This window comes from Pangasianodon hypophthalmus, chromosome 17 (genome assembly GCF_027358585.1).
Source record: "Pangasianodon hypophthalmus isolate fPanHyp1 chromosome 17, fPanHyp1.pri, whole genome shotgun sequence".
NCBI lineage: Eukaryota > Metazoa > Chordata > Actinopteri > Siluriformes > Pangasiidae > Pangasianodon > Pangasianodon hypophthalmus.
In genome coordinates this window covers 20,181,306-20,206,503 of record NC_069726.1, presented here as the reverse complement: position 1 = coordinate 20,206,503, position 25,198 = coordinate 20,181,306, and the positions used below count along the sequence as shown (strand labels likewise).

General features: G+C 39.5%; 3 protein-coding genes and 1 non-coding gene across 4 annotated transcripts; 3 read left to right on the top strand and 1 right to left on the bottom strand.

The window, feature by feature from the left end:
• Positions 1–2,814: 2,814 nt before the first annotated feature.
• trnad-guc (transfer RNA aspartic acid (anticodon GUC)) lies at positions 2,815–2,886 on the top strand. Its single transcript has one exon. It is a non-coding gene; the product is annotated as a tRNA-Asp (tRNA).
• Positions 2,887–2,936: 50 nt separating this feature from the next.
• LOC113543999 (insulin gene enhancer protein isl-1-like) lies at positions 2,937–11,312 on the bottom strand. Its single transcript, XM_026942564.3, has 5 exons — positions 9,649–11,312; positions 8,498–8,690; positions 7,061–7,320; positions 6,127–6,410; positions 2,937–5,443 (listed from the first exon to the last, which is right to left on the bottom strand). Exons 1-5 carry the CDS (start codon positions 9,665–9,667, stop codon positions 5,273–5,275), a joined length of 927 nt encoding a protein of 308 aa, XP_026798365.3. The 5' UTR covers positions 9,668–11,312; the 3' UTR covers positions 2,937–5,272.
• A 1,125-nt stretch (positions 11,313–12,437) lies between these two features.
• On the top strand, positions 12,438–18,709 carry golph3b (golgi phosphoprotein 3b). The gene is made up of 4 exons (XM_026942750.3): positions 12,438–12,851; positions 14,422–14,553; positions 15,709–15,823; positions 16,029–18,709. The coding sequence occupies exons 1-4, from the start codon at positions 12,639–12,641 to the stop codon at positions 16,451–16,453; spliced, it is 885 nt and encodes a 294-aa protein (XP_026798551.1). The 5' UTR covers positions 12,438–12,638; the 3' UTR covers positions 16,454–18,709.
• Positions 18,710–19,689: 980 nt separating this feature from the next.
• Positions 19,690–22,748, top strand: zgc:173837 (mucin-19). Its single transcript, XM_026942489.3, has 3 exons — positions 19,690–19,805; positions 19,897–19,952; positions 20,052–22,748. The coding sequence occupies exons 1-3, from the start codon at positions 19,789–19,791 to the stop codon at positions 22,580–22,582; spliced, it is 2,604 nt and encodes an 867-aa protein (XP_026798290.3). The 5' UTR covers positions 19,690–19,788; the 3' UTR covers positions 22,583–22,748.
• Positions 22,749–25,198: the final 2,450 nt, after the last annotated feature.

The window sequence follows — 25,198 nt, the reverse complement described above, 5'->3', positions numbered from 1 at the left end:
ATTACATATTTAATGCAATAAGCATAGTTACTAATAAGTATGCTTATTACATATTTAATGATATACTGTATATGAGCATATGATACAGCTATGATTTTGGTTATTTTTAATATAACTCTATGGTAACTCTAGAATGAGGATATGTTGTTTAAATGTTTTTTTTTTGTATCTACTGTATGTAAATATGAACAGCTTTCAAAACACATTTTAAAAGACAGAAGAAGAGTTGTGTTTCATTTATTTAAAAAAATAGAACCAGGGTGAAGATTTTACAATAACGCAAGAAATTAATATCGCGTAAGTGACATTTGGCCAAATGTTCTGTTTTTTTTGCTCCGCTAGAGGAAATAGGTCCTGAAGAAGCCACACTCACTTTATAGCCCGTCAGCTAGCTGGCTAGCTAGCTCACATTGATTTCTACAGTCCCCTTAAAGGTGCTTCTGGTAAAATTGGTGTCACTTCATCCTTTTCATCTTCATCTGATGAACTTTAATATTTTAAGTCAATAGTTATATTCCTGAAAAGTATTGTTTGCCATGCTCACTGATGACGTCACTAACACTGCTGTAGTAACTGTTTCAAACTAGGGAGTGGAATTTTACACAGCGAACACAGATGAGCGGAGTGGTACATACAGTATAAGGTCCCAGTACGATTATAGGAACTATATGTACTCTTGGAACGCTGCTCGACCAATCAAATTAGTGGACAGGAGCTAACTGTGAAATGTGTTCTCACTTCGATTATCAGCATCATCCACATCAATCTCTGCCTCTCTCTCATCTCAGGCATTTGCAGAATTAAAACACGACCCTCATCATCATCTCTTTATTCAATTGATCTGTGTTCATACTCACATTGGTGGGGAAATAATCACTGATTCATTTAGTCACTTCTGTTCTGCTGACTAAATTTCTTTTTATTAATGTCTTTGTCTGCTATCACCTTCTCTGTTTTGATGATGACGTGAAGGTGCAGGGGCCATAATCTGATTACAAACTCAACTGATTAAGCTTATGTCCTTTTCACTATCCACTGAATCCTGATGATGCCATGGCCATCCGTGGCTGGGAGCCAAGAAAGCAAAACTGGGATGGTATACTCTCTCTCCTGTCAATCAGAGTGACACTAGCTAATCGCAGGCATCTGTAAACTCATGTATGTGGAAACAGGGTAGATAGCATTTTTATTTTTATTTATTTATTTATTTAAAGCTCTGAGTGTGTTACGTTGCCCTGTGATGCAGCATTAGCAGCAGTTTGGAAGCTTGCAGTTGGCTGGCTTTGTGTGTCTCGGAGGACACACTTTAGCTTTCACCCTCCCTGGCTGGTAGGTGTTGTATGACAGGGGAGAGCTGGCTGGTGGATGGGGATTGGGAGATGACCAAATTGGAGAGAAATTGGAGGAAAAATTAATAAAAATTATGAGGAAATAATACTTAGCTGGTAAGGTTTTGGACATCTTTAGGCAGACTGACTGTAACTATGTTACATTATCTTTACCTTTGCAGGCAGAAAGCCTAGGCATGGTTAGGAAGTAGCGGAAATAAAAACATTTCCATGTTTTTTTGGTAAAATATATTTAGTTTAATGGAAGTTTAGTGAACGTTCAATTTAATCTTTTTGGGTTTGTTTTAGTTATTTTCCACAATTCACTCATAACAGTATCTGATGGGTTTTTGCAAACCACTTGACCACAGCTTGTTAAAAAAAAATAACAACCACAAATAACATGGAAATTAAATAACGGGCTTCCATGTCTCTATCGCTCTCTTAATCCAGCCTCCTGACTCCTCATTCCTTGACACTCATTACCTGCCCACTTGCCAGCATGCTACGGTCTTATCCCGGAAGCCTGCTGATGAATTGCTCAGAAAAGATTAACAAGGCAAACATCATAGAAAAGTTAGAGATATTGTACCTGTGTTTAACAGTAGAACTAATCAAATACACACCGTATTACTCGTAAGAGAGCGTTGTAGGCAGCCCTTAAGATGGTGGTGGGAGTTTAACCAAATGGAAATGGTGAAAATCAAGTCATGTGAGGATTAGTACTGAAACAGGATGCAGGATTAGCATATCCTCCAGTCTTAGCATGCACACTGATATTAGCATACTCTCCAAGATTCAGTGCTCATTTAGGCTCAAGTGTCTCAAAGAAGATGCTAAAGACAAGATCTGAGTTTATTTCACACTAATAAAGCCCAGATGCAGGTTCTTTGTGAATTCATGTTTGCTCTTGAATCACCATTTTAATTGAAACCTCTCGCTCAGGCAAAGCGGCTATAATTAATATTTTGTCACTCTTTTGAGCAACTTCACAAACCTCCTACACAGGGTTCAAAGATGAAAGCTACGAGAGCAAAAAGCACAGATTTGATTCATTAATTAATTTCTTTTCGGTGAGGATGAATTGCCTTGGTTGAAGCCCTGAGCCTCTTTTCATTATTTGATTTAGAGAACAAAGGCTCCGTGGATAAGGGCCGAACTGGAATTGAACCGTATTCACACACAGTGACATACAGGATACAGAACACAGCAGATGTTTTACATAGACATGAGGAAGAGGAGATACACAGAGAAAAATCACTGTCTGATTTTATTAAGATTCTTATTCCAGGTCTCAAAGTTGGGTCTGTGAAGCGGGTCCATGATTTTATATGTATATATATATTATTACAGTAGTGAAAATCAGAGCTTACCATTATAAAAATGATTATATTTACTATTGCAATCTTATAGAAGAACACTGATGAATTCTTGATTCTGACTGATCAGAAGGTGTTGATTAATTTTCTGACTATGACTCAGTCACTCCTCGTTAGTATAGTGGACAGTATCTCCGCCTGTCACGCGGAAGACCGGGGTTCGATTCCCCGACGGGGAGAAACAATAACTTTTCACTTCTCAAACCTTTAGGGGGCAGTCGTGGCCTAATGGATAGAGAGTCGGACTTGCAACCCGAAGGTGAACCTGAAGGTTGTGGGTTCGAGTCTCGGGTCCGGCAGGGATTGTAGGTGGGGGGAGTGAATGACCAGCGCTCTCTCCCACCCTCAATACCACGACTGAGGTGAGACCCTTGAGCAAGGCACCGAACCCCCAACTGCTCCCTGGCCGCTGCAGCGAAAAAAGGCTGCTCACTGCTCCGGGTGTGTGTTCACGGTGTGTGTGTGTGTTCACTACTGTGTGTGTGCACTTGGATGGGTTAAATGCAGAGCAGAAAAACCGAGTATGGGCCACCATACTTGGCCACAAGTCACTTCACTATAACTATGACTTTATTGTTTCTATAGTAACTTAAACTTCACATATCTAAGAGTAAAAATCAACTGATAACTTATAAATCTCAGCAGTACTCTTGAGTATGCCCTTCACCTCCAGCTCTGCCTTGCTTGTAAGCGGCTATGAATAAATGTAAATGGCGTGTAGGTTGCACAAGAACACAGCGTGGGAAAGTGGGTTTTTGCTTTCACCTTTACTTCAAACAAATCCACTGCAAATACAAATCATTTCTATACAAAGTGTGATTAGTGCAGGTCCACAACAAGTCCCATATCTGTGCGGCTTTATCTGTGTTTAGACTGAGCCGATCAAACAGTACAGAGAAACTGAAGGACAGTGTGAAAAAAAAAACAGGATGAATGTGTGAGGTAGAGGTGTAAAGTAAAGCAATTTCAGCGAATATAGCAGAGATTAGAATGTGATTAGAGAGGATTATTCATAATGAATCATGGAAAATATTTATTACAGTCATCATTATGTGGAGTTTGAACTTCCCATGAACACAACCAACTATTGAATAATTAACAAAGTAATAAAATAAATAATATTAGTTGACAATAAATAACAATGTTTTCATGACAGAAGAGAATAAACATAACTATTGAGTATATAAAAGACTAAATAACTTTTATTACAGATAGAACCAAAAGGTTGGGAGAAATAAGAGAGAAATGATTTTACATTTTTGGGGATTAATAGAAATAAACTGAATAAAAAGCTGAAGAAAAATAATGACCTGTTACATGAACATCAATTTGTAAAAAAAACAAAACAAAAGTAACAGAGAATTTTGAGAGTACTTGTACTGTGGTGCTTTCTTTGAGAAGTAGAAAAAATATTTTTGAGTACTTTGAGGATAATCGGGCCTCACTTTTCAGAAAAAAAAGTAAATAGTTTGCAAAAGCAATTTACGCAAGAAATGTGATATACAGTACAGGAAAATCCAGTTCGTTTGGAAAAATGTTCATATCCATTCATATTCGAGAGCTCCTGAGTTGATGTAAATTGTGTAAACATATAAAGAGTCTAATTCGCTAATGTGAACCTTATATATATATATATATATATATAATATAAATATTAGAATTTAATTAGAAGTGACTTACTGCAATTTTCTATATGGATTTAAATCACTTATTTATTTCACACAAACTTAACAAAAAAAATTCTGTGAAACTCAGTCGGTTTACCAAGAAAGCAATCCAAAACAATTCCTTAAATTAAGACACATAAACTAGCCATTTAATTAGGACAAAAGTAATAGCACCCTATAAAAGTAGAAAGGCCACTGAGCTGCATCACTGGAATATTTAGCACATGTTGTGAATTTTACCATTCTGTTGTCATTTTCCGCTCTCTCTTTCAGTCTTTTAGGCAGGTTTGTGAGCATCACTAAATGTAAATCAGCTGTGCCGTGAACGCGCTAGATAATTTATGGCTGATTAAGTTTTATCAACATACTGTATGCACATGACTGTGAAGCAAATCTGACTGTCATTTTAAGTTCAGTTTGGCCTACTAAGACATTTACACAAAACTTTACTAAATGATTGGTACATAAGTGGCAATATTTCTTAAGACATTTTAACAGCATTATTTACGATACGATTTTAACTTTGTGTAGCACATTTAATAAACATTGTCACACAGTAGCTTGATTTAATTGAGAGACTTTGTTACAGAAATGCTGCCCTTTTCACGAATAACACTTCATTTTTAAAACTGTCGCCTGGATCAGTGGTCACACTCCAAGTCTTTATCAACCCAAGAAAAATGAAGTTCATGTCTCCTCCTCTGATGGAATGGCATTTAAGTTTATATTTTGTGGCTCGATGGATTTTAACACAATATCAGTTTCTGTAGAATAAATGCTCATATTACTGTCTGATATAAACTCATGAAAATCACAAAAAAACACTAGTACACCTTTCCATCCTTCTTATGCACTTAACTCTCCTGTAGTGTTCACTACTTAGCGGTGAACATTAGGGCTAATCTAGCTGGTTGAGAGTCACCGTTTCCTGATCACTGTCTGAAAACAAGAGACTCGTCAGGAGCTTCCAAGATGGCTGGAGACTCTGCAGGTCCAGTGGGGGCATCAGTGTGTCTAAGTCCAGGTTCTCAGGAGTGACAGCCAACAACGGCTCATCTGTCATATCGGTCTGTGAATAAAATTAAATAAAGCTGATAATGTTTCCTGCTCTGCACTTTAATAATAACTGCATCTTCATCAGCTGTCTATTACAAATATCACTCCTGAGACTCCTTGAAAGATTAAACTGCTAAGAAAGATTAAATCACAGTGCTGTTGAATTGTCGACTCTGATTGGCCAGTAGATGTTAATTTCTAACAGCAGCTCTGACAGTATTTCACAGCTTTATATTAATACACTCTTGACGTTCTCTGTGAGGAGACATTTATATAGCATTTTTTGGTAGGAATCTCCAGTCCAAGCACTTTATAACAGTCAGAGGTAAAACTGTAACCACAACATGCGAAAGTCTTTAAGATGGAGGGCTTTTTTGTCCTGTTGAAAAAAACAGGCTGATGATTTAATATCGAGCCCTTAGAGTATAGATTTATGGGAACATATAGAGTCATGGGAACACAGGGCCTATAGAGTCATGGGAACATAGGGCCCTGGCAATATAGACTCCTGGAAATATAGGGCCCTGGGAATATAGGACCTTGGGCATATAGAGTCCAGGAAACATAGGGTCTTGGGAATATAGGACCCTGGGAATATAAGGCTGACCCTTGATTCTAAAAGGCTGTGCACTACTTGAGAAGTTATATTAAATCAGTAAGAAATGAAAAGTCAGTGCACATCCTGCATTGGCCTACCTGTTCTCCGCTCTTGTGCTGCATTTGTCTCTCCAGCATGCTCTTTTTCTTGTCTTTGCATCGTTTGTTCTGGAACCAGATGCGGATGACACGCGAGCTCAAGCCCGTCAGCTCCATCAGCTGTTCCTTCACTGTAGCGTCCGGTCGCGGGTTAGCGTTGTAGCATGTGCGCAGCACATGGAGCTGAGACGGGCTGAGTGCTGTCCTCACACGTGCAGTCTTCTCAGGCTTGATGGGCACAACCGGCCAGCCAGAATCACCTTCTCCACCCGACTGGGAAGTGTCTGCATGCAGGTGGAAAAGACACAGTGTTAAATATAGACTACATCCACTGAGTCAGATGTGAATGTGTTCACAGAAAATTGTCAAGTGTTCATTTTAAACTTCACAGCAGTAAATTAAAATGTGACAAAAGTGTTTTAAACATTCAAAAATCTGTAAAACAATAAATTGCTTAATATGTTTAAATGGCAGAGGAACATGTCTGCACCAGTACTAATGCATTTATTCATTCATTCATTTATTTATTCATTTATTCATTATTCCTCTTCAGAAAGCGCTTTATCCTGGTCATGGTTGCAGTGAATCTGGTGCCTATCCTGGGAACACTGAGTGCAAGGTGCATACCATTTCCAAAACTACCCATGTTTTTGGTAAGTGTAAGGAAACCGGAGAATCTGAAGGAAACATGCAAAACTCCGCACTTTACCATTGCATGAATATTTAAATTGGAAATGCCTTCACACTCTTGTACCAGTCTTAATTAAGAGTATGTAGGCAAGAGCTGGAATTTTGTACCTGAAGCCTGACTTCCAGGGTAAGAATGAAACTGTGTACATACAGTACGGTTTTTGGTCAGAATCATGAATATAACACTGTTGATGTTGCTGTGTTGGTTTCTAAGTGCTCCTCTCTGACTGGTTTGTATGTTTACCTGCTCCTTCATCACACCTGTCCAGGTCAGTCAGATGTGCTGAGTCATGTGTAAGTGTTATTAGTCTGTGATTGGTGTTTTCACGACCAGTGCAGTGCAGGAAGCCGTCTTGGATGGTAAACTCATCTCCGGGCAGCAGCTGCCGATCGCAGTGCTCACACCGGAAGCACTGCACGTGATAGACGTTATCTCCTGCACGCATGACGTAATCACGGCTGCTGATTGACTTTAGACATTTTGCACATTTGGTGGTGTATAATCTGAAAAGCAAGTTGTAAAAATAATTTGTAATTAATGAAAGGATGTCACAGAGTGGACCTCACACATTGTCCAGTCAAAGTACAAATTACACAAAAGCACAGATGCCAGAACTTAAATTTATTTTTTTCTTTTTCATTTGTGAATGATACTGTTGCAACTTTTCTGTTTAGCACGTTTGGTATTCGGAGGAAACACAACTTGTCACAGGATTACAGATGTGTAACACACACACACACACACACACACACACACGAACCTATCTGTCTTTAAGTGTGCTTGTAAAATAGTTTGCCCCAAATCATTCTTCTTATTATTTTGTTGTTGTGCTATTGATAGATATTTGATCGATATTCAATCTCCCATCTAATATCACAACCAGCCGTCACTGCATGTGGCTAAAAAGCACAGAAACATTCTTAAGTGGCTGTTTGTATTACCCATAATACACTGCAAGCATAGGTCAGGTCTGTTTAACCCTCACAAATGTCAGCGAGTCAGTTTACAAATGTAACATGATTGCGTAATTAAAGAAAATGTAAAAATTATCAATGTTATCTGTAACATATACAGTAGCTAGAGGTCATATGTGTTAAGTGTCTTTGTGTTCTCTACAGGCTTGTTGATTTACAGTAAGTACAGCGCTCTTAATATACTCTACCTCTTAATTAGATAAATAGCTAACTAGCAATTCATTATTCATTATATCCATGTGTAGTGTAGTAGCTAGGAATTAAACATGATATTCTCTTTTCTAGCAATTGATGGGAATTTCCAATGAGTCACCAATACGAGGTCAATCTTTCGGCTTCCAAATGGCTCACTGCTGTCCTTTTTTTTCTTTCTTTCTTTCTTTCTTTTTTTTAATAAATCAGATAAGGTTTGTGATATCATAACGAAGCATTGTTCATCTTTACCTAACTGGCTAAAATTGTTTCATGAAATCAGTCTCTACCTTCTAATTAACAAAATAATTTGAATAATTAATAATTATGTATTGATAAATATAGTAAGCATGAATTAATGTTATTTTTATGGTAAAATTACACTGCAAGTTGTGACAAAAAAGTGAGTCCGCTCTCAGTGTTCACCTAAAAGAGCCGATTCAAAGAGTCAACTCATTCCTGAACAACACATCCTATAATCCTATAATAATAAATAATAAAATTGATTAAAAACCTGATATAATCATCTTTACACAGGGTCTTTCCGTCTTTAATGAAGCAGGTGTGAGACTCGTCTAGGTTTTGCTGACACTCCACACACTTCAGACACGCTATGTGCCAACGCAGGTCAGGAAACACCCTCAACACGAAGCGGTCGCGGATCTGAAGCCCACAACCAACGCAGAGTGAAGGGAGGCCTTTTTCTGCTGTGTAGAACAGAGAACATATAAACTCATGTTTGTTATAATATGCATGTTCATAGCACAGTGCTGTTAATTTCTCGATTCTGATTTGGCAGAAGGTGTTGATTTATTTTCTGTATCAGAAGCTCTGATAGTAGTTCTGGCTGTAGGGCAAATCCCAGGTTTATATTAATGCACTCATTTTAATACATTACAGGGACTTGTATAGGTGACACGCCATATAATCCCAGGGTAATAATAAAAGGATTAAAAAACACATCTTATTTAACAAAGAAAAATGCATAATCATTAATAGGGAGGTTTCTGTAAGAAGACATTAATTTAGCTTTTAAGGAAGGAGTCTCCAGTGTCAGCGCATTGCAACAGGAGAATCTTCGGATAGAGGAGTTTGCGGTTTCTCAGTAACAAGACAAGCTGTGTTTTTTGCCTAAATTAATTTCATTAGAGAGTAAAAAGGGAGGCTGGTGAGGGAACGACAAGTTAAAACAGGAACTAACTTGTTTCACGGATGTTCCACAACATTAAATGTATCTATAAACAGATAAAAAGAACAATTAAAGAATTGCTGTGGTATAAGAGCACTAATGGTGGTAATGGCCTGAGGCTGATTATTTTCCTATAACAGAACACTCCAAGTGTTTTATTCCTTACATATTGTATTTTTATTTTTTTAAAACATTGCATTAAATATAGTATACATTAAAAGCGATACATATATGACAGATATCAGCACCTAATAATATTGATTAGCATACACAAAGCATTTTGGACCTAAAAAACACGGACAATCTTTTAATCATGAGCATCAAAATCAACAGTGGCTGAAGCAATAAAAGTGGTAGATGATATTTTTTTCTGTCAGCCATTTTTGGATGTAATTATTTTAATAGCCAAAGTTAGTAGCAACTTTTTTTTTTTTCATATTTGTGCATGTTAAATGTTTTTAATAATGAGTACTCACCTTTTTGTGGCTCTTCCATTTTTTAGGGTAAATGTTAGAGTATCCGTTCCGACCGTGAATCACCTCTCAGCATCCTCACGACTGCACTTTTTGGTCCCGTGCCCTTTTCAGCAGCGCTTGGCCACTACACTGAACCCCTCTGAGTCCCACTTGCTTTTCTATAGATGTGACGCTGAATCGTCCTGCCTCTGAGAAGACTGATTGGCTGGGACACAGCTGTTCAAATGTAATCTACACTCATTCAGAGGTTTTTTTTCCCCTCTAAAATCTAACAGGTGCAGTGTTAGACCATGTCGCACCTCCCACCTTTTATTTGAGCTGTTCAGGTGAGAACAGCTTTTAGGTTTCTTAAAGCAGCAGTTTGTATGATGCTAAACTGGAGGTTGTAGGTTTCAGCTATTACTTGTTAGCTACATTGGCCTTCAGCATGTAACAGACGTAGCCAATTCTGGGCACCAAAGATGCCTTGGCTGAACTGGGATATGGTCTAAATTTCATTTCTAGCCCAACTCTACCTTTACGTAGCTGTGTAAGGTTTCTGCGGTTTTAGACTCTAGGGGTAATTTTTAATTTATTTGTGGCAAAGGTCAGATAAAAAGGGTGAAACAACAGATAAAGATATATAATAGTATAATACAATGCAAACATATTCACTTAGGTTATTTAAAGAAAATTATTTAAATATGTACAATACTATTTTGTCTATTTATAAGAGTCATAGAGCTTTATATTAGTGAACTTTCCATCAACAGAACACATTAGGTCCAGGTCAGCTATAAGAACCTAATATAGCTTATAATGGTAGGTAATGGTGATAAAGGGAGGTTATGATTTCCACTGCTGTAAATAAAATTCATGGACCCCCTGGGTACACTTCACAGACCCCTCTGTTCCCGGACCCCACTTTGAGAACCACGGATCTAGACAATGACCTCAAAGCAAAGCCACGTGATATGACCTACTTAACATCTAGTGCACTCCACTTGGGGTAGAATGTATAGGAAATATGATTAAACCACAGATCATAAAGTCACTCACATGTAGACATAAAATGCAGGTGTAAAGCAACAGCAAGATAATACCGCCTGTTGTTTACCTGGTTGCCTTATCAGTCTTGTTCGAAGATAACAAATCAGGTCTTTGTCAGGTCAAATCAGGTCCTAGGCTGAAAAAAACTTAGCATACAAAGCATTCCTATTGTCCTATGATTGACCCAGGACATACACGGGGACTCTGTCTGAAATCGTACCCTATGCACTATATTCTTACACTATACACTAATTGACCAGCTAGTATGTACACTGAAAGGAGCGACAGAACAGAACAGCCTTTACAGGAACAACCACCCATGTCTGCCCTAAGGTTGCTGATCCTAATTCATTCATTAATTAGTAAATTAATTCCATGGACTATCTCAGCACATATTTATTTTATGAACATAATCTATCTAAAATATTCAAATATTCACCTCATTATTGGCTATTTGCTGGAAACATAGAGCTTAACTCTTCCTGAACTTTCCACCGCAGAACACATTAGATTCAAGTTGACATTATTTTGGATTAAACAAATTAAATTCAACAAACCAGTCAAATCACCTAACAACAAAGAACTTCATAATAAACAGAATGTTCATAAAGGAGGGTTGTGAGTTTCACCAATGTAACAAGATTTAAAAAAAAAAAAAAAATCGCAGACTCCCTGGCTATGCTTCATGGTTCCTGGACCCCATTCTGAGAATTACTGATGTAGAATAGTTGGCTTGGTGTAATAACATTTATACATAAAATTTCATAAAATATAAGAACAAGTCTCTATTGTAAAAATGAACATTTACACTAGTACTGTTTTTAGCTATATTGTATTGATGTTACTTGTTATTAGTATAGGATATATTGTATTGATGTTACTTGATATTAGTGTGAAAATTAGGTAATCAGATGATCGCAAATGAAGAATGGTCCAGTGCTGGCCCATGTGGATTTGACAATGATGAATTCGTCTGAATCTGGCTGCCAAGAACGCAGCCACAAGCCCACGCTGACAAGCAGATGTTACAGCTGAAAAATGAAAATTCAGCATGTGCATTGGTTGCAACTGGGTTAATTTGAATTGCCATTAAAAACTTTAAATGTGGCTGCTTGGGGGTGTCATTCGCTGCTCCAAAGTCCCTGGTTTTATTCTTGGCTCATAATGGGATGTGTCTGAATGAGTTTTCTCTGGGTTCTCTGGTTTCCTCGCACCTCCCAAAAACATGCCGGCAGGTGGATTGTCTATGTTATAAATTACCCCTAGGTGTGAGTGAGTGTGTGAATATGTGTGTGCATGGTGCCCTGTGATAGACTGCTGTCCCATCCAGGCTATATGCCCCTCTGGCACCCAGTATTCCTGGGATAGGCTCCGGATCCATGTGACCCCGACCAGGATAAAGCGCTTACTGAAGAGGAATGAACGAAGGCTTACAATGGGGAATTTTAATTGGGCCCACAGTACACTTGCCATTGTGATTGCAGCCCTTTGCTTCCGAACACTAAATTAGATGTGCCCTGGAACCCTGTCCTGTTGGGGTGATCTACTACATTCTGGGTCAGGGGGAAAAGAGTAGCTTTTATTTTTGGCTGAAATCTTTAAAAATCTTTGTATCAGTTTCATTCAGTTATTCAATGCCAGTCCTTCTCAAGCAACAAGAATAACATAAGCCTATAAATACGAGCTCTTGTAGCCTTAATTGGGTGTAGAAGAAATGATCTGCCCACTTCCGTGATCTCTGGCGTCACCCCGGATATCTCTGTCGTCATCACGCTCGCCATATTGAATCAGGAAATCGGGACTCGCGAGCCGGACGCATGTAAACATCCACGTCAACAAGCAGCTGTTATTTCAGAAACGAGGAGAAATTTATCTTTCTTTTCCCCTCTAAGCTGATGTGTTATTAAACAGTACTGTTGGGACGTGTTGCTGATCGGAATACCGGACTGTGAGTGGGAATAATGACTTCGCTGACGCAGAGGAGCACCTCGGGCCTGGTGCAGCGGCGGACCGAGGCCTCGCGTAACGCCGCCGCCGACAGAGAGAAGATCTCCGACGGGGACGAGCACGAAGAGCGCCGCGGGGAGGAGGACGACGACGAGCTGGGAGACTCGAAGGAGACGCGGCTGACACTCATGGAGGAAGTGCTGCTGTTAGGACTGAAAGACAGAGAGGTGCGGGAAACACACACACACACACACACATTAATAATTAATAATAATTACTAAATGTACTAATGATCTGAGAAGTCCCAGGTTTGTATAGTAATAATAATAATAATAATAATAATAATAATTCTTCTTCTTCTTCTTCTTCTTCTTCTTCTTATTATTATTATTATTATTATTAATAATAATAATAATAATAATAATAATAGTAATAATAGTAATAATAATAATTCATCTGAGATACATACCCTTGTGTGATATTATTTTATATTATCTTAGACACACACACGATCACAATCTATAGCACGTTTGTCACGCCTCCGGGGTTGAGGGTTCGAATCCCTCCTCCACCCTGTGTGCGCGGAGCTTGCATGTTCTCCCCGTGCTTCAGGTTTTTTTTTTCGGGTACTCGTTTTTTCCCCGAGTCCAAAGACACGCGTTCTAGGCTGATTGGCATTTCCAGATTGTCCGTAGTGTGTGAGTGTGTGTGTGATTGTGCCCTGTGATGGGTTGGCACCGCATCCCCGAGTCCCCTGGGATCGCGACCCTGTGTAGAATAAGCAGTACAGAAAATGGATGGATGGATGGATGGAAATATCCAGTATATATTATAATATCTAATTCAGCTTTAGAAGCTGTAAATAGATAGATTAGGGTTTATGTTTATTCAGATATTATTGCAATATGTAATATTAAAAGTATTTGCCTCACATCACAAATTAGCAGACAGATTGATATGTCAGTAGGTGGGTCGATTAATAGACATACACGCTTCATCCATAGTGTGAAATACAAAGAGTAAGAAAAAGGGTGTTTGATAGTAATTGGGGAGCAGGAAGTGATTATTTGTATTTATTTGTTAGTGAACTCCACCTAACAGCCTGTTTGCCCAGCAACCAGTTGTGCTGTGTGTGTGTGTGTGTGTGTGTGTGTGTGTGTTTGTGTATGGATATCTGAATGCGGCAAAGACGTGTCGTCAGTTTTCCCAGCTGTCACATGTACCTTAAGAGACCGAGTCCCTGTAGTATCCTGAACACTTTTTATATGTGGACTAGATTTATTAGTTTCAGTGAAGGAGGCGTGGCCTTTGTGCCTGTCAGTTCACTGAAGCTGACACTTTTTTTTCTTTCTCCAATTAAACTTATCTCAGAAGGACATATCCAGCCAGACTCTTTGGTAGAACTTACATATTCAGCAATGGCAGAGAGAAACAGCTGACATGGCGACAGCTCGGATTTACATAAGCACAAGGTGGCAAAATGAAAGAAATCTCATTTGTTTAACTGGGAACACATTCTTACAGCTTCGTTAATGTTTCCAAACAAGATTCAATAACATAAGTCCAATGGAAGTATGTATATATCTTACAGGCTAGAAATACGGTATCAAAGTCAAAACTGTAAAAGAAATCGATATAGAAATTTGGGAAAACAAGGAAAATGAGATAACGACAGATTTCAGTTTCCAGTTTTCCTTTTACTTCTTTAAAATAAAGACTAGCTAACACATACTACTGTTTTGATATCTGGTTAATTATGGTGTGTGTCTGTGTGTGCGTATGTGTGTGATGTCACAGGGATACACGTCATTCTGGAATGACTGCATATCTTCGGGTCTGAGAGGCTGCATGCTAATCGAGCTCAGCCTCCGAGGACGACTACAGCTCGAACCTTGCGGCATGAGGAGGAAAAGCCTGCTGGCCAGAAAGGTGTGTGTCCAGTAGTGGAGCTGTACGATGCTGTGAACAGCTTGAGTGTTTGGCCGGTTTCTCTTGCTCCATAGTCTCTTATTTGCACATTGTCTTCCTGAGTTGTGTGGGAGGAGGGAGGAAAATGACACACACACACACACACACACACACACACAAACGCATGCGCTTTAAAAGATTTTCAGGATATGATGTGTATCAGTTGTGGAGTCTGTGATTCTGTCAGCTGTGGTGACGTTCCAAAACGCTGCTTGAGAACTCGATAGTTTGAGTTCCCAGTGTTCCTGACTCCCACATCTGTTCGAATATCATCTTGTCTTGTATGAGGCAATTGCTTGCTGAATTCCTCACTTGTTCTCCAGCAAGAAAACATTGAAGTCACCAGTCTGCCACCCGCTGTCCTGTGATATTCAACATGTGCATGTGGTTATTCCAGAATACTGTTAACTTGTAAGTGTGGAAAATGGTTAACCTTTAGTTATGGGATATTGTTAACCTGCAGCTCTGGAATATTGTTTTACTGTAGTTCTGGAATATTCTTAATCTGTAGTTTTGGAATGTTTTTATCTGTAGTTCTGGAATATTGTTAACTTGTAGCTCTGGAATATTTATCTTGTAGTTCTTTAGCTGTAACTAACCACTAGATATGGAATATTGTTAATCTGAAGTTATGGAATATTTTTTAACCCGTAACTTAGCAATATTATTTATCTGTATTTCTGGATTGTTGTTAACCTGTAGCTCTGGAATATTCTTAACCTGGAGCTCTGGAATATTCTTAAACTATAGTTTTGGAAAATTGTTAACCTGCAGTTCGGGAATATTGTTAATCTGTAGTTTTGGAATGTGGTTAACCTGTACATGTGGGATATTGTTCATGTACTTATTGGATATTGTTAAGCTGTAGCTTTGGAATGTGGTTAACCTGTACTTATGGGATATTGTTCATGTACTTATGGGATGTTGTTAAGCTGTAGCTCTGGAATGTTGTTAAACTGTAGCTAAGGAATGTTGTAAACCTTTAGTCTGAAGTTTAAGTTTAACCCTGCATGTCATGTATAAACACAAAATCCTCCTGAGGGTGAAACATTAAACAGTGTCACTTCACAGTTTCCAAGTGAATTAATTTTAGTTCATTCTCCCCTGTGTGTTTAGGTGCTGTGTAAATCAGATGCACCCACAGGAGACGTGTTGCTAGACGAGGCGCTGAAACACGTGAAGGAAACGCAGCCTCCTGAGACGGTGCAGAACTGGATAGAGCTGCTCAGCGGTGAGAAGAAACACACACCTCTTACACATCGCTTTACAGCCAGAATCTCTGTGAATGTTTTACCACAGCACTGTTGAATTCTCTAATCTGACTGGTCATATGATTATAAACTAGTGTCAGCAGCTGTAAGATAAATCACAGGTTTATATTAATGCGCTCATTCTAATACGTTATCTTTGCTTGTATACTTTGTTTGCTTGGACAGGAGAGACGTGGAATCCCCTGAAGCTCCACTATCAACTTCGCAATGTTCGTGAGCGTCTGGCGAAGAACCTGGTGGAGAAGGGTGTGCTGAGCACAGAGAAGCAGAACTTCCTGCTGTTCGACATGACCACGCACCCGCTGAGCAACAGCACGGTGAAGCAGCGCCTCGTCAAGAAGCTCCAGGAAGCCATGCTCGACAAGTGGGTGAGGGAGCCGCAGCGCATGGACAAGCGTCTGCTCGCTCTTATCCTCCTTGCACACTCCTCCGACGTGCTGGAGAACGCTTTTGCACCACTGCAGGACGACCAGTACGAGCTCGCGACAAAGCGTGTACGCGCACTGCTCGAGCTCGAACCGGAGACCGAGGCGACCAAATCCGGTGCCAACGAGCTGCTCTGGGCCGTCGTGGCCGCTTTCACCAAATGAAACCTGACTGAGAATGGAAGAGATGGAAAGAATGAGTGGACTTTATATTCGATGAACCTGCTAGAAAGAAAGAGAGATTGTGGCTGCTTGCACCAAATGAAAGGGAATGAGAGATGACTTTGAGCTCATAACCCTTGGCTTTATAGCTTGGGTTATACTGGACGATATTGGAGGTGGTGGGATCATAATAATGGTGAAATTCCTGATAATGAAGGAGATGATGATAATTATGATGATTATGATGATTATAATAACGTTTCTCAATGAAAACGACCTCCATAACTTGGAGATTTTGTGTAGTTCAGTTGTGATCAGAAAATAATTGTTTCTCTGAGAGATTTTCACTTAGTTCCTCTAATAAGGTCATCTTCCCATGAGGAAAGCTGGATCTGCTTGTACACAGGTATCTACCAATAGCACGTTCAGCAAGAATGGTTCCGGTTACAAAATCACTGCCCTCACCTTACAATAAAAGAGTGGTTAGGTGAAAAAATGTACAATGTACAAAATTGCACAGCGTTCCTTTACCACAAGCAGAGTTTACACTTGGGTTATGGGTCAAAGTGTCTAACAAGTAATACAAGACTATTTCAAAGAATCCGTTCCACAGAAATGTCAGATGTTGAACATGTCATGGCTGATCAACTACATTTGGCTAAGGGTGAAATCGGGGAATTTTTTTTTGTCATGCTGTTGCTTTAACATGTGATCTGTATCTGGATATTGATGTTCCTTTGTTCACTGTTTCTCAGACTGGTCTGTCTACCGACAGCTGACATGACATGATCATGCTCTGGCTGAGATCCGATCCCCGTGCCGTCCAGAGAGACCTCCAGCTTTTGTCCCTAGTATTTTTATTCAATCAGATCCTGATTCTCACATAATCACTGTAAAAAAAAAAAAATCAGTCATTTTTTTATGTTGTTAATTTTTTTTTTTTTGTAAACCACCAGACCCCAGCAGGGCTGGTGGGTATTTTATTATTTTTATTAGGGATTCACTGTTGGTTTGATTACTGCGAGCATCTCAGTGTCGGCTTCATATCGGATGATGTTATTCTAACAGGCAGATTTTTAGATTTTTTTTTTTCCCCCCACTCTGTTAATTTTCTAGCGAGTACATGATTCAGGGTTTTCCAGAGAAGGGAGTGTGTGTGTCTGTGTTTCCAATGTGCATGAATGATTTAATGCACATCATATGCAGAGTAAAGACATGCATGCAGAGTATGTATGCAGATGTATGCAGAGTAAAGAAATGCATCTCCATCAACAGTAAGGAACAAACCCCTGAACAAAAAAATTCAACATTAAGTAGACCTAATTAATTCGTCCTGTATACTCTTCCGAAAAGCTTTATCTACCATTTTCAACAGGTTTAAAAAGGAAACAGCATCAGAATAACCAGAATATCAGCAATCAGAATTGCAGAATAACCTTCTGGGTAGGTTCTAGTCAAGTTGTCAACTCGGCCTCTAATATAACCATCCTCTAAGGAACTTCACTTGAGCTGATGAAGAAATTCACAATACAAACAGAACATGAATGCAGTTTTATTATCAATAATTTAAAATCAAGTTCAAACTTCTTAGGCTATAACTAGCATGGGGGAAACATCTCCACTAATATGTAGTTTCTGAATACAATCTCAGACACACTAATGGCACTCACAGTGCAAAACCATTTTACCTCCATTTACCTGAACTTGTTTTGTTTTCTTAAAATGGATTTATTTCACCCTTTGTCATTATACTTTTTAAACACTATAATATGGCTTCAAAATTTCCAGATTTTCTGTATATTAGTGAGTACTTCTGTTTTGTTTGGGTTCTTTATAATGATGTACCGATCCAAACTTTCCAAAACTTGGAAATTGGACCAAAACTTTCCTGGATTGCTGGATTATTATCAAATTTTCTGGTCCTGTCCACTGACATGTTTTGTCTGTGAGCTTGACTGGTCATTATTTTCATCGGAAGCTCATCTTATGCCGCAAGAGAATCACAGCAAACAGGATGTCCTCACAGCAACACCTTTTCTGTGAAATGAGAAAGTAGGATCAGTTCATCCCTAGTTCTTTCTTAGTCATTCCACCTTACTGTGAATGAGAAGAGGTTTCGGGTTTGATTGTTGATCTGCTGTTAGTTAACTACTGTGTAGAAGTAGTGCTGGTGTGAAAGGAAACTGTGGCTTTGTATACATGCTTTTTACCTTGTAATAAAGGATGATCCTTTAAGTGCCTGAACTGGATGGAAACAAAGTTCTCCTCCTGCTTTTATTTTACATCGTAGTGAATGTGCAGATCTCTCACAGTATTCAGTTAAGCTGGGCATACAGTACATAACAGTGCAAAAATCTTTGCGGGTTTGAAAACTTGAGAACATTTATTTAGAGATGTTTATTTAGCATTTATTTAACATAAATGGGTGTAACGTTCTTTTTAAATAAAAAGTTGTTTGCAATGGCAATAAGAGGAACAAAACACTTTGGGACGTGATTTTCTAGGAAAATAAACAACGACATGGTGGTGTGATGTGGAGTACCTGTTATCACCCCAAAGAACAAACAGTCCAGACAAATCCAGGGTCAACAACCCAGTCCAAATAACTCAGCAATCCAAATACAAAGAAATGGGCCCTAGGTCATAGGTTAGTAATTTTATTACCAATATTCTTCAAGTCCATGCACTTAGATTCATGCTGCCCACATTTTAAGAATGTCAGTAGTCTTTATAAACAGAGATCAGAACTGATTGCTCTGCAAACAAAAAGTATTGCACCTGTAACAGACCCCTAAAAAGTCTGGAACTGACCTCTGGTCAGGCCAAATATTTCATTGTTAAATAAATCCAAACACTGATTCTGCATGAAAAATCTCTGTTTCTGCTTCTGTCTGACATTTCAAGTGTTGTATAAACACTACAAAGCATTTTGGTATCTGAAGTAACACAATGAGTGAAACTGTCATTTTGTCTTGATAAACCAAGACATATAATATATGGAAACTGCTTATAATTGTCTCTTGAATGAAGATTATGAGGCAGAATTCCAATATTTATTACACAATATGAACATCAGTGTTTAATTTGCAGTAGCATTCTGCTCTGTGCATGGACGCAAGAACAACCAATCAGTAGTTTCACACCTGAAGAAAGGGACTTGGAATAATGAGTCATGTGATATGTGAGTAGTTAATTTTAGTCAGCTGACTTTGAATTAATGGCTTAAAAGGCAGGCTTACATGGTTTTGAGCTGTTTGTGTTTTGAGGTTCTATGAGCCAGTACTGAAGTGGTATCACGGCAGGCCTTAAGCCTTCCGGTAGTCACAAGTTGAGTCATTATGTGGGGTTGCAAAAGGTAAATGAAAGTGAACATTTTGCAGTTCTCACTTGTTTATTTTTCCATAATGTGGGTTTGTTTGTGTTCTTAATGTTCTTTTGTCTTGTAGGTTCTGGTTACTCTTCATTGTTTTACTGTATTTAAAAGATGGAAGGGCATTTGGAGGTAAGCTATTATAAAGCTTGGACCAGTATGTTACCTTGTATTGACATTCATAAACTGACATTCATAACCTTTAAATTTTTTTTTTTCTCTTCTAACAAGTGTGGCGTAAAAGGCCTGCACAGGATTGGTACAGCGTTGTTGCCAAGACCCCTCTGGATCAGCTTCAGGAAACTGCCTCCTTTCCTAATGGAGCCCAAACTTCCACAGCCACGAGGGATGAAAATGAAACTAATGCTGGAGGTTTGCAAACTAGCATAGCCTCTCAGGCAGGCTTATCTTCATCTGAAGCCCTGACAAATGGCTCTTTTGGTCAATACAAGCCGGTATTCCAAACTGTTCAAGGTTCCCAAAGTCAGAACATTGTTTCATATGTTCAAGCCACATCTAATCAGGATGTTCCATCTCCTGGGCCTCAGAACATCTATGGGGCTCAATCTTCTGGACAATCAAGCTATCTTTCTTCAGTGAACCTGCAGTCTGGTAACACTGTCCATTCACCCTTGCACCAGCAAAGTCCCCCACAACAATTTGCCAGCACTTTCCAAACTAGGCCTCTTGTGATGCTCTTGTCTCCACCCCAGAGTTCAGGAGGTGAGTTGGCTTCAGCCTCTCCTCAAAGTAGCTATGGTTCTCAATATTCTAGCACCAGTCAATATGCTTTACAGGGAGTGGGCCAAAGTGTGAGTCATCCCCAGATACAGGCAAGGCTCAATACTCTGTTTGGTCAAAGTCCCAGTAGGCCTCTTGGTGCAACATCTGCCCAACAAAGCAGAGGTTCTAACAGCTCGTCATCTGAAGGGACAAGTGTATTTCAGAGCAGTCAGCCCCAGCAAAATGCTAGCTCTTACAGTGGTTCTCAAAGGCAAAGCTCAATGGGCTATGGGCTGTCTCAAGGGCTTGCAAGCCAGTATGGTGGAGGTCAATCAAGCTCTGCCCCTGCTTTTGTGGCTCAGCAGGCCTCTGAGAGTGCAACGTTCAATGGTTCTACTTCTAGTACTTCAAGCTCCTACAGTGGTTTTCAACACCAAACCTCAACTGGCTATGGGTTGTCCCACTGGCTTGCCAGTCGCTATGGTAGCTTTCAGACGCAAGACGGAAGCCATCTGAGCTCTGCCCCTGCATTAACTGTGACCCAACAGGCTTCAGAGACTGGAATGTCCAGTGGCCCTACTACCTCTGGTATGTCTTCCAGCTCCCACAGTGGTTCTCAAAGCCCATCTACCTATTGGCTGTCACTAGGACTTTCCAGCCCCTATGGTAGTTTCCAGACACAGCATGGCATAAACCAGCATGGTTCTGTGCCTGGATTGTCTGTGATCCAGCCGGCCTCAGAGAGTGCAATGTCCAGTGGTTCTACTTCTAGTACTTCAGGCTCCTACAGTGGTTCTCAAAGCCAAGGCTCAACTTTCTATGGGGTGTTTCATGGACTTTCCAGCCCTTATAGTAGTTTCCAACCACAGCAAGGCATAAACCAACTTGGCTCTGCCCCTGCATTAACTGTACCCCAGCAGGTGTCTGAAGATGCCACAACAGCTAATGGCTCCTCCACCTCCAGTTTATCAAGCTCCTACACTGGTTCCCAAAGCCCAGCAGCCTACTGGCTGTCACTAAGACTTTCCAGCCAGTATGTTGGTTCCCAGGGACAGCAAGGTGTAAACCAGCTTGGATCCATGATCCGGCCAGCCCCTGAGAGTGCAGTGTCCAGTGGTTCTACTTCTAGTACTTCAAGCTCCTACAGTGGCTCTCAAAGCCAAGGCTCAAGTGGGTATGGGCTGTCTCAAGGGCTTGTCAGCCAGTATGGTGGTCAATCAAGCTCTGTCCCTGCTTTAACTGTGATCCAACAGGCCTCTGCAAGTGCAGTGTTGAATGGTTCTACAACTTCAAGCTCCTACAGTGGCTCTCAAAGTCCAGGCTCAACTGTCTATGGGCTAAATCAAGTGCTTGCCAGCCCATATGGTAGCTTCCAAACACAGCAAGGCACATTTCAACTGAGCCCTGCCCCTGCATTAACTGTAACCCAGCAGGCAACTGAAGGTGCTACAACAGCTAATGGCTCCTCCACCTCCAGTTTGTCAAGCTCCTACACTGGTTCCCAAAGCCCAACTGCCTACTGGCTGTCACTCAGCCGAATTGTTGGTTCTGAGACACAGCAAGGTGTAAACCATCTTGGATCTGTGCCTGGATTAACAGTGATCCAGCCGGCCTCTGAGAGTGCAATGTCCACTGGTTCTACTTCTAGTACTTCAAGCTCCTACAGCGGTTCTCAAAGCCAAAGTGCATCAGGCTATGGGCCATCTCGAGGGTTTTCCAATCCCGATGATGGTTCTCGGACACCGGAAGGCATACAACTGTTGAGCTCTGCCCCTGCCTTAACTGTGAACCAGCAAGCCTCTGAAAGCACATCTCATGGCTCTAGTAATTCCAATACTTCAAGTACCTACAGTGCTTCTCAAAGCCATAGTTTGTCTCAAGGGCTTGCTGGCAGCTCTCTTGGTATACCAAGCCAAAGTGTTCAGAAACTGGGGGCCTTCAATCAGCTGGTTCCTGCTCGGTGTTTTGGTCAGCAACCTTGTAAAAAGACTGTGTTCAGTGGCTCATCTTCCAATTTTTTCCCCAAGCTTTCCTGGTAGTCAAAGCTCAATGGGCTATATCTTCACTTGAAACCTTGACTGTCAGGTTACATTTCAAGGGACTCCTGCCCTGTTCAACTTGATAAAGCAGAGTGTCTAGTGAATTATGAAATGCTTGCCTTGTCTGTCTAAATTATCTATTAAAGCATCCTTGTTGTATTCTGAATACTGTCTTATTTTTTTAATGTCTTTCATGTGGTGTTGGTTTTTTAAAAATACCTTTGGGTCTGTTAACCATATAAATACTTGATTTTTAAAAGCTGAGTTTTCAAAAGACTGGCAAAGGTCCTGACATTGTCTTAATATCCAATTTGGGTGATCAGAGCACACATTTCAAAACACATGAATACATGTATGCACCTCTATTGACTACTTACAACTGCATTGTTGGTGGCTGGGTTGCTAAATATAGCAGAACATGTTTTAGGCTCTCTGCTATGAATCAACATGCTTCAGCTGCTCACCTTTCATAAAACTCCTCTAGAGAGAGGAGTAGGAACTTCTTGGAAACAAGAATCAATTGTATCAACTAATTACATTAGTTTGTTAGGTCCAACATGCTGTATATCACAGATGCCATTAATGTGTTGTGTGGAAAGTTAAAATTAATTAACTTCTTAATCAGTTTTTCACTTGCTGGATCACGTAAAGGCTTCCTTCATGATGTACTTATTTTAAGTAGATGTATGAACATGTAACTGAATCAAAGATGACTGGACTCTTGGAAAACAGTAAAACCATTAGATCCTGAATGGAAGTCATTTGGCTAATTCCCCTAAGGGGTACTTTTTTTTTTTTTTTGGAAATGTACACCTCTAAAGTAATGCATTGCTTTCAAAATGTGCCCTACATTTTATTTTAACAGAAAAATGAAAAACATGAGTAGAAGAGACAAGTAAAACTAGGAAAGATTGTATTTGATGCCCATCTTAAAAGAAAAATGTTTAAGAAATAATTACTTGCAGTTTTATCCTCAATGTAAAGAGAAACTATATACAGTGGCTTTCATAAGTATTCACCCTGTTGGCATTTGTATGGCTACAATGTAGAACTAAAATGAACTTCATTGGGATTATATGTCATGAATCTACACAAAATATCCTGTAATATTTAAGTGGAGCAAGAAAATCAATATAATATTCAAGATTTTTAACAAGTAAAAACAAAAGTTGTGATTGTATTGATTTACCCCTATTAGTGTGAAAACCCCAAATTAGTTCTAATGCAACCAGTTGCCATCAGAAATCACATAATTAGTTGAACAGGGCCCACCTGAGTGCAATTAATGTTCTGCAGTTAGTGTTCAACCTGTTCCTGCATGACCTCAGGATTTGTTAGAGAATGTACCTAAACAAACAGCATTGTCAAAACCAAGGAACTAAATTAAAAAAAAAAAAAAAAGTCTGGGACAAGTTTTAAAAAGCATCAATCAAGGTTTAGTTATAAAAATATACCAAACATCATTAAATCCAGTTTTAAATAATGGAAAGGATAGGATGCAAATGTAACTCTGTCTAGAGGAGGCCATCCACCAAGTCAGAGACCAGGTATGGAGAATAGGGTTAGTAATAATTTACAGAAGTTATACAGTGTGCCTCCACCAGATGGTGCTCTGGTCATCTGAATTTAAAGAGCGTTTTCCTGAGAAGAGGGAATTAGTGGGTGAAAAAAATTTACAAAACTCCACATGAAATAACTTTTATTTTGAAGTAAATAAATTACAAAAACTGCTACACAGAAGAGTCATTAGGTTGAACATCAGTTAGCTACAAAAGAGATCAGCCAATTAAAGCTGACAGATACAAAGGAGGCAAAAATGTCAAGTGTTTTGTATCTTTTGAAAACATAAGAGGCACAGACAAGCTATATGAGCAAAGAGGAATAACAGATCCAACAGGGCCATGGGGTATATCAAGGCTTTTTATATGACCATGTACAAATGCTGCTCTCCTGTGATACTCCTACTTACCCATAGAATAGCACAATATATTGTTTTAGTCATTATTGCAATATTAGCATTTGCAATACTCATACTACAGAAGCCTGCAATATGCAAATAAGCAAAATCTTACTTGATTGAGTTCTGTGAGCTTTCTCACTACCTCAGTGGCAGTACTATGATATAAATTGGTCAGATTAATGCAAGCTAATGTAACCATGATCAGTACAGATTCCCCAGTTTTTTTTAATATATTGCAATGTATATCAATATTGCACAGTGTAGAAATATAATTGTAATATGCTTTTTTCTCAGTTTCATTTAGCCCTAAAAGAAGAACAAAAATATGCATCATACACCAACCCAGATATGTAAACATCATCACAGCCTAGCTTCAGGCATGAAAGAAGTCTGGCTACAAGATGACTGGAAGGAGATGCAGCCTATCAGGAGACAGAGAGAAGAAAAGAGATGCAGGACGGATGCCATTTTACCTCTTTGCTGAACAGTTAAGGCATTTATTTGTTCTCTAATTTGGTGGGAAGCTAATGAATGATAGGTGATGGCTGATTTATCCCCATTGTGGAGTTAGATGTTTGTTTTTCTGTATATTTGTATTGCAAACTTGGGTTATACTAGATAAGAATAAGTCACCTGGGGTATCTGCTCATGTTTTA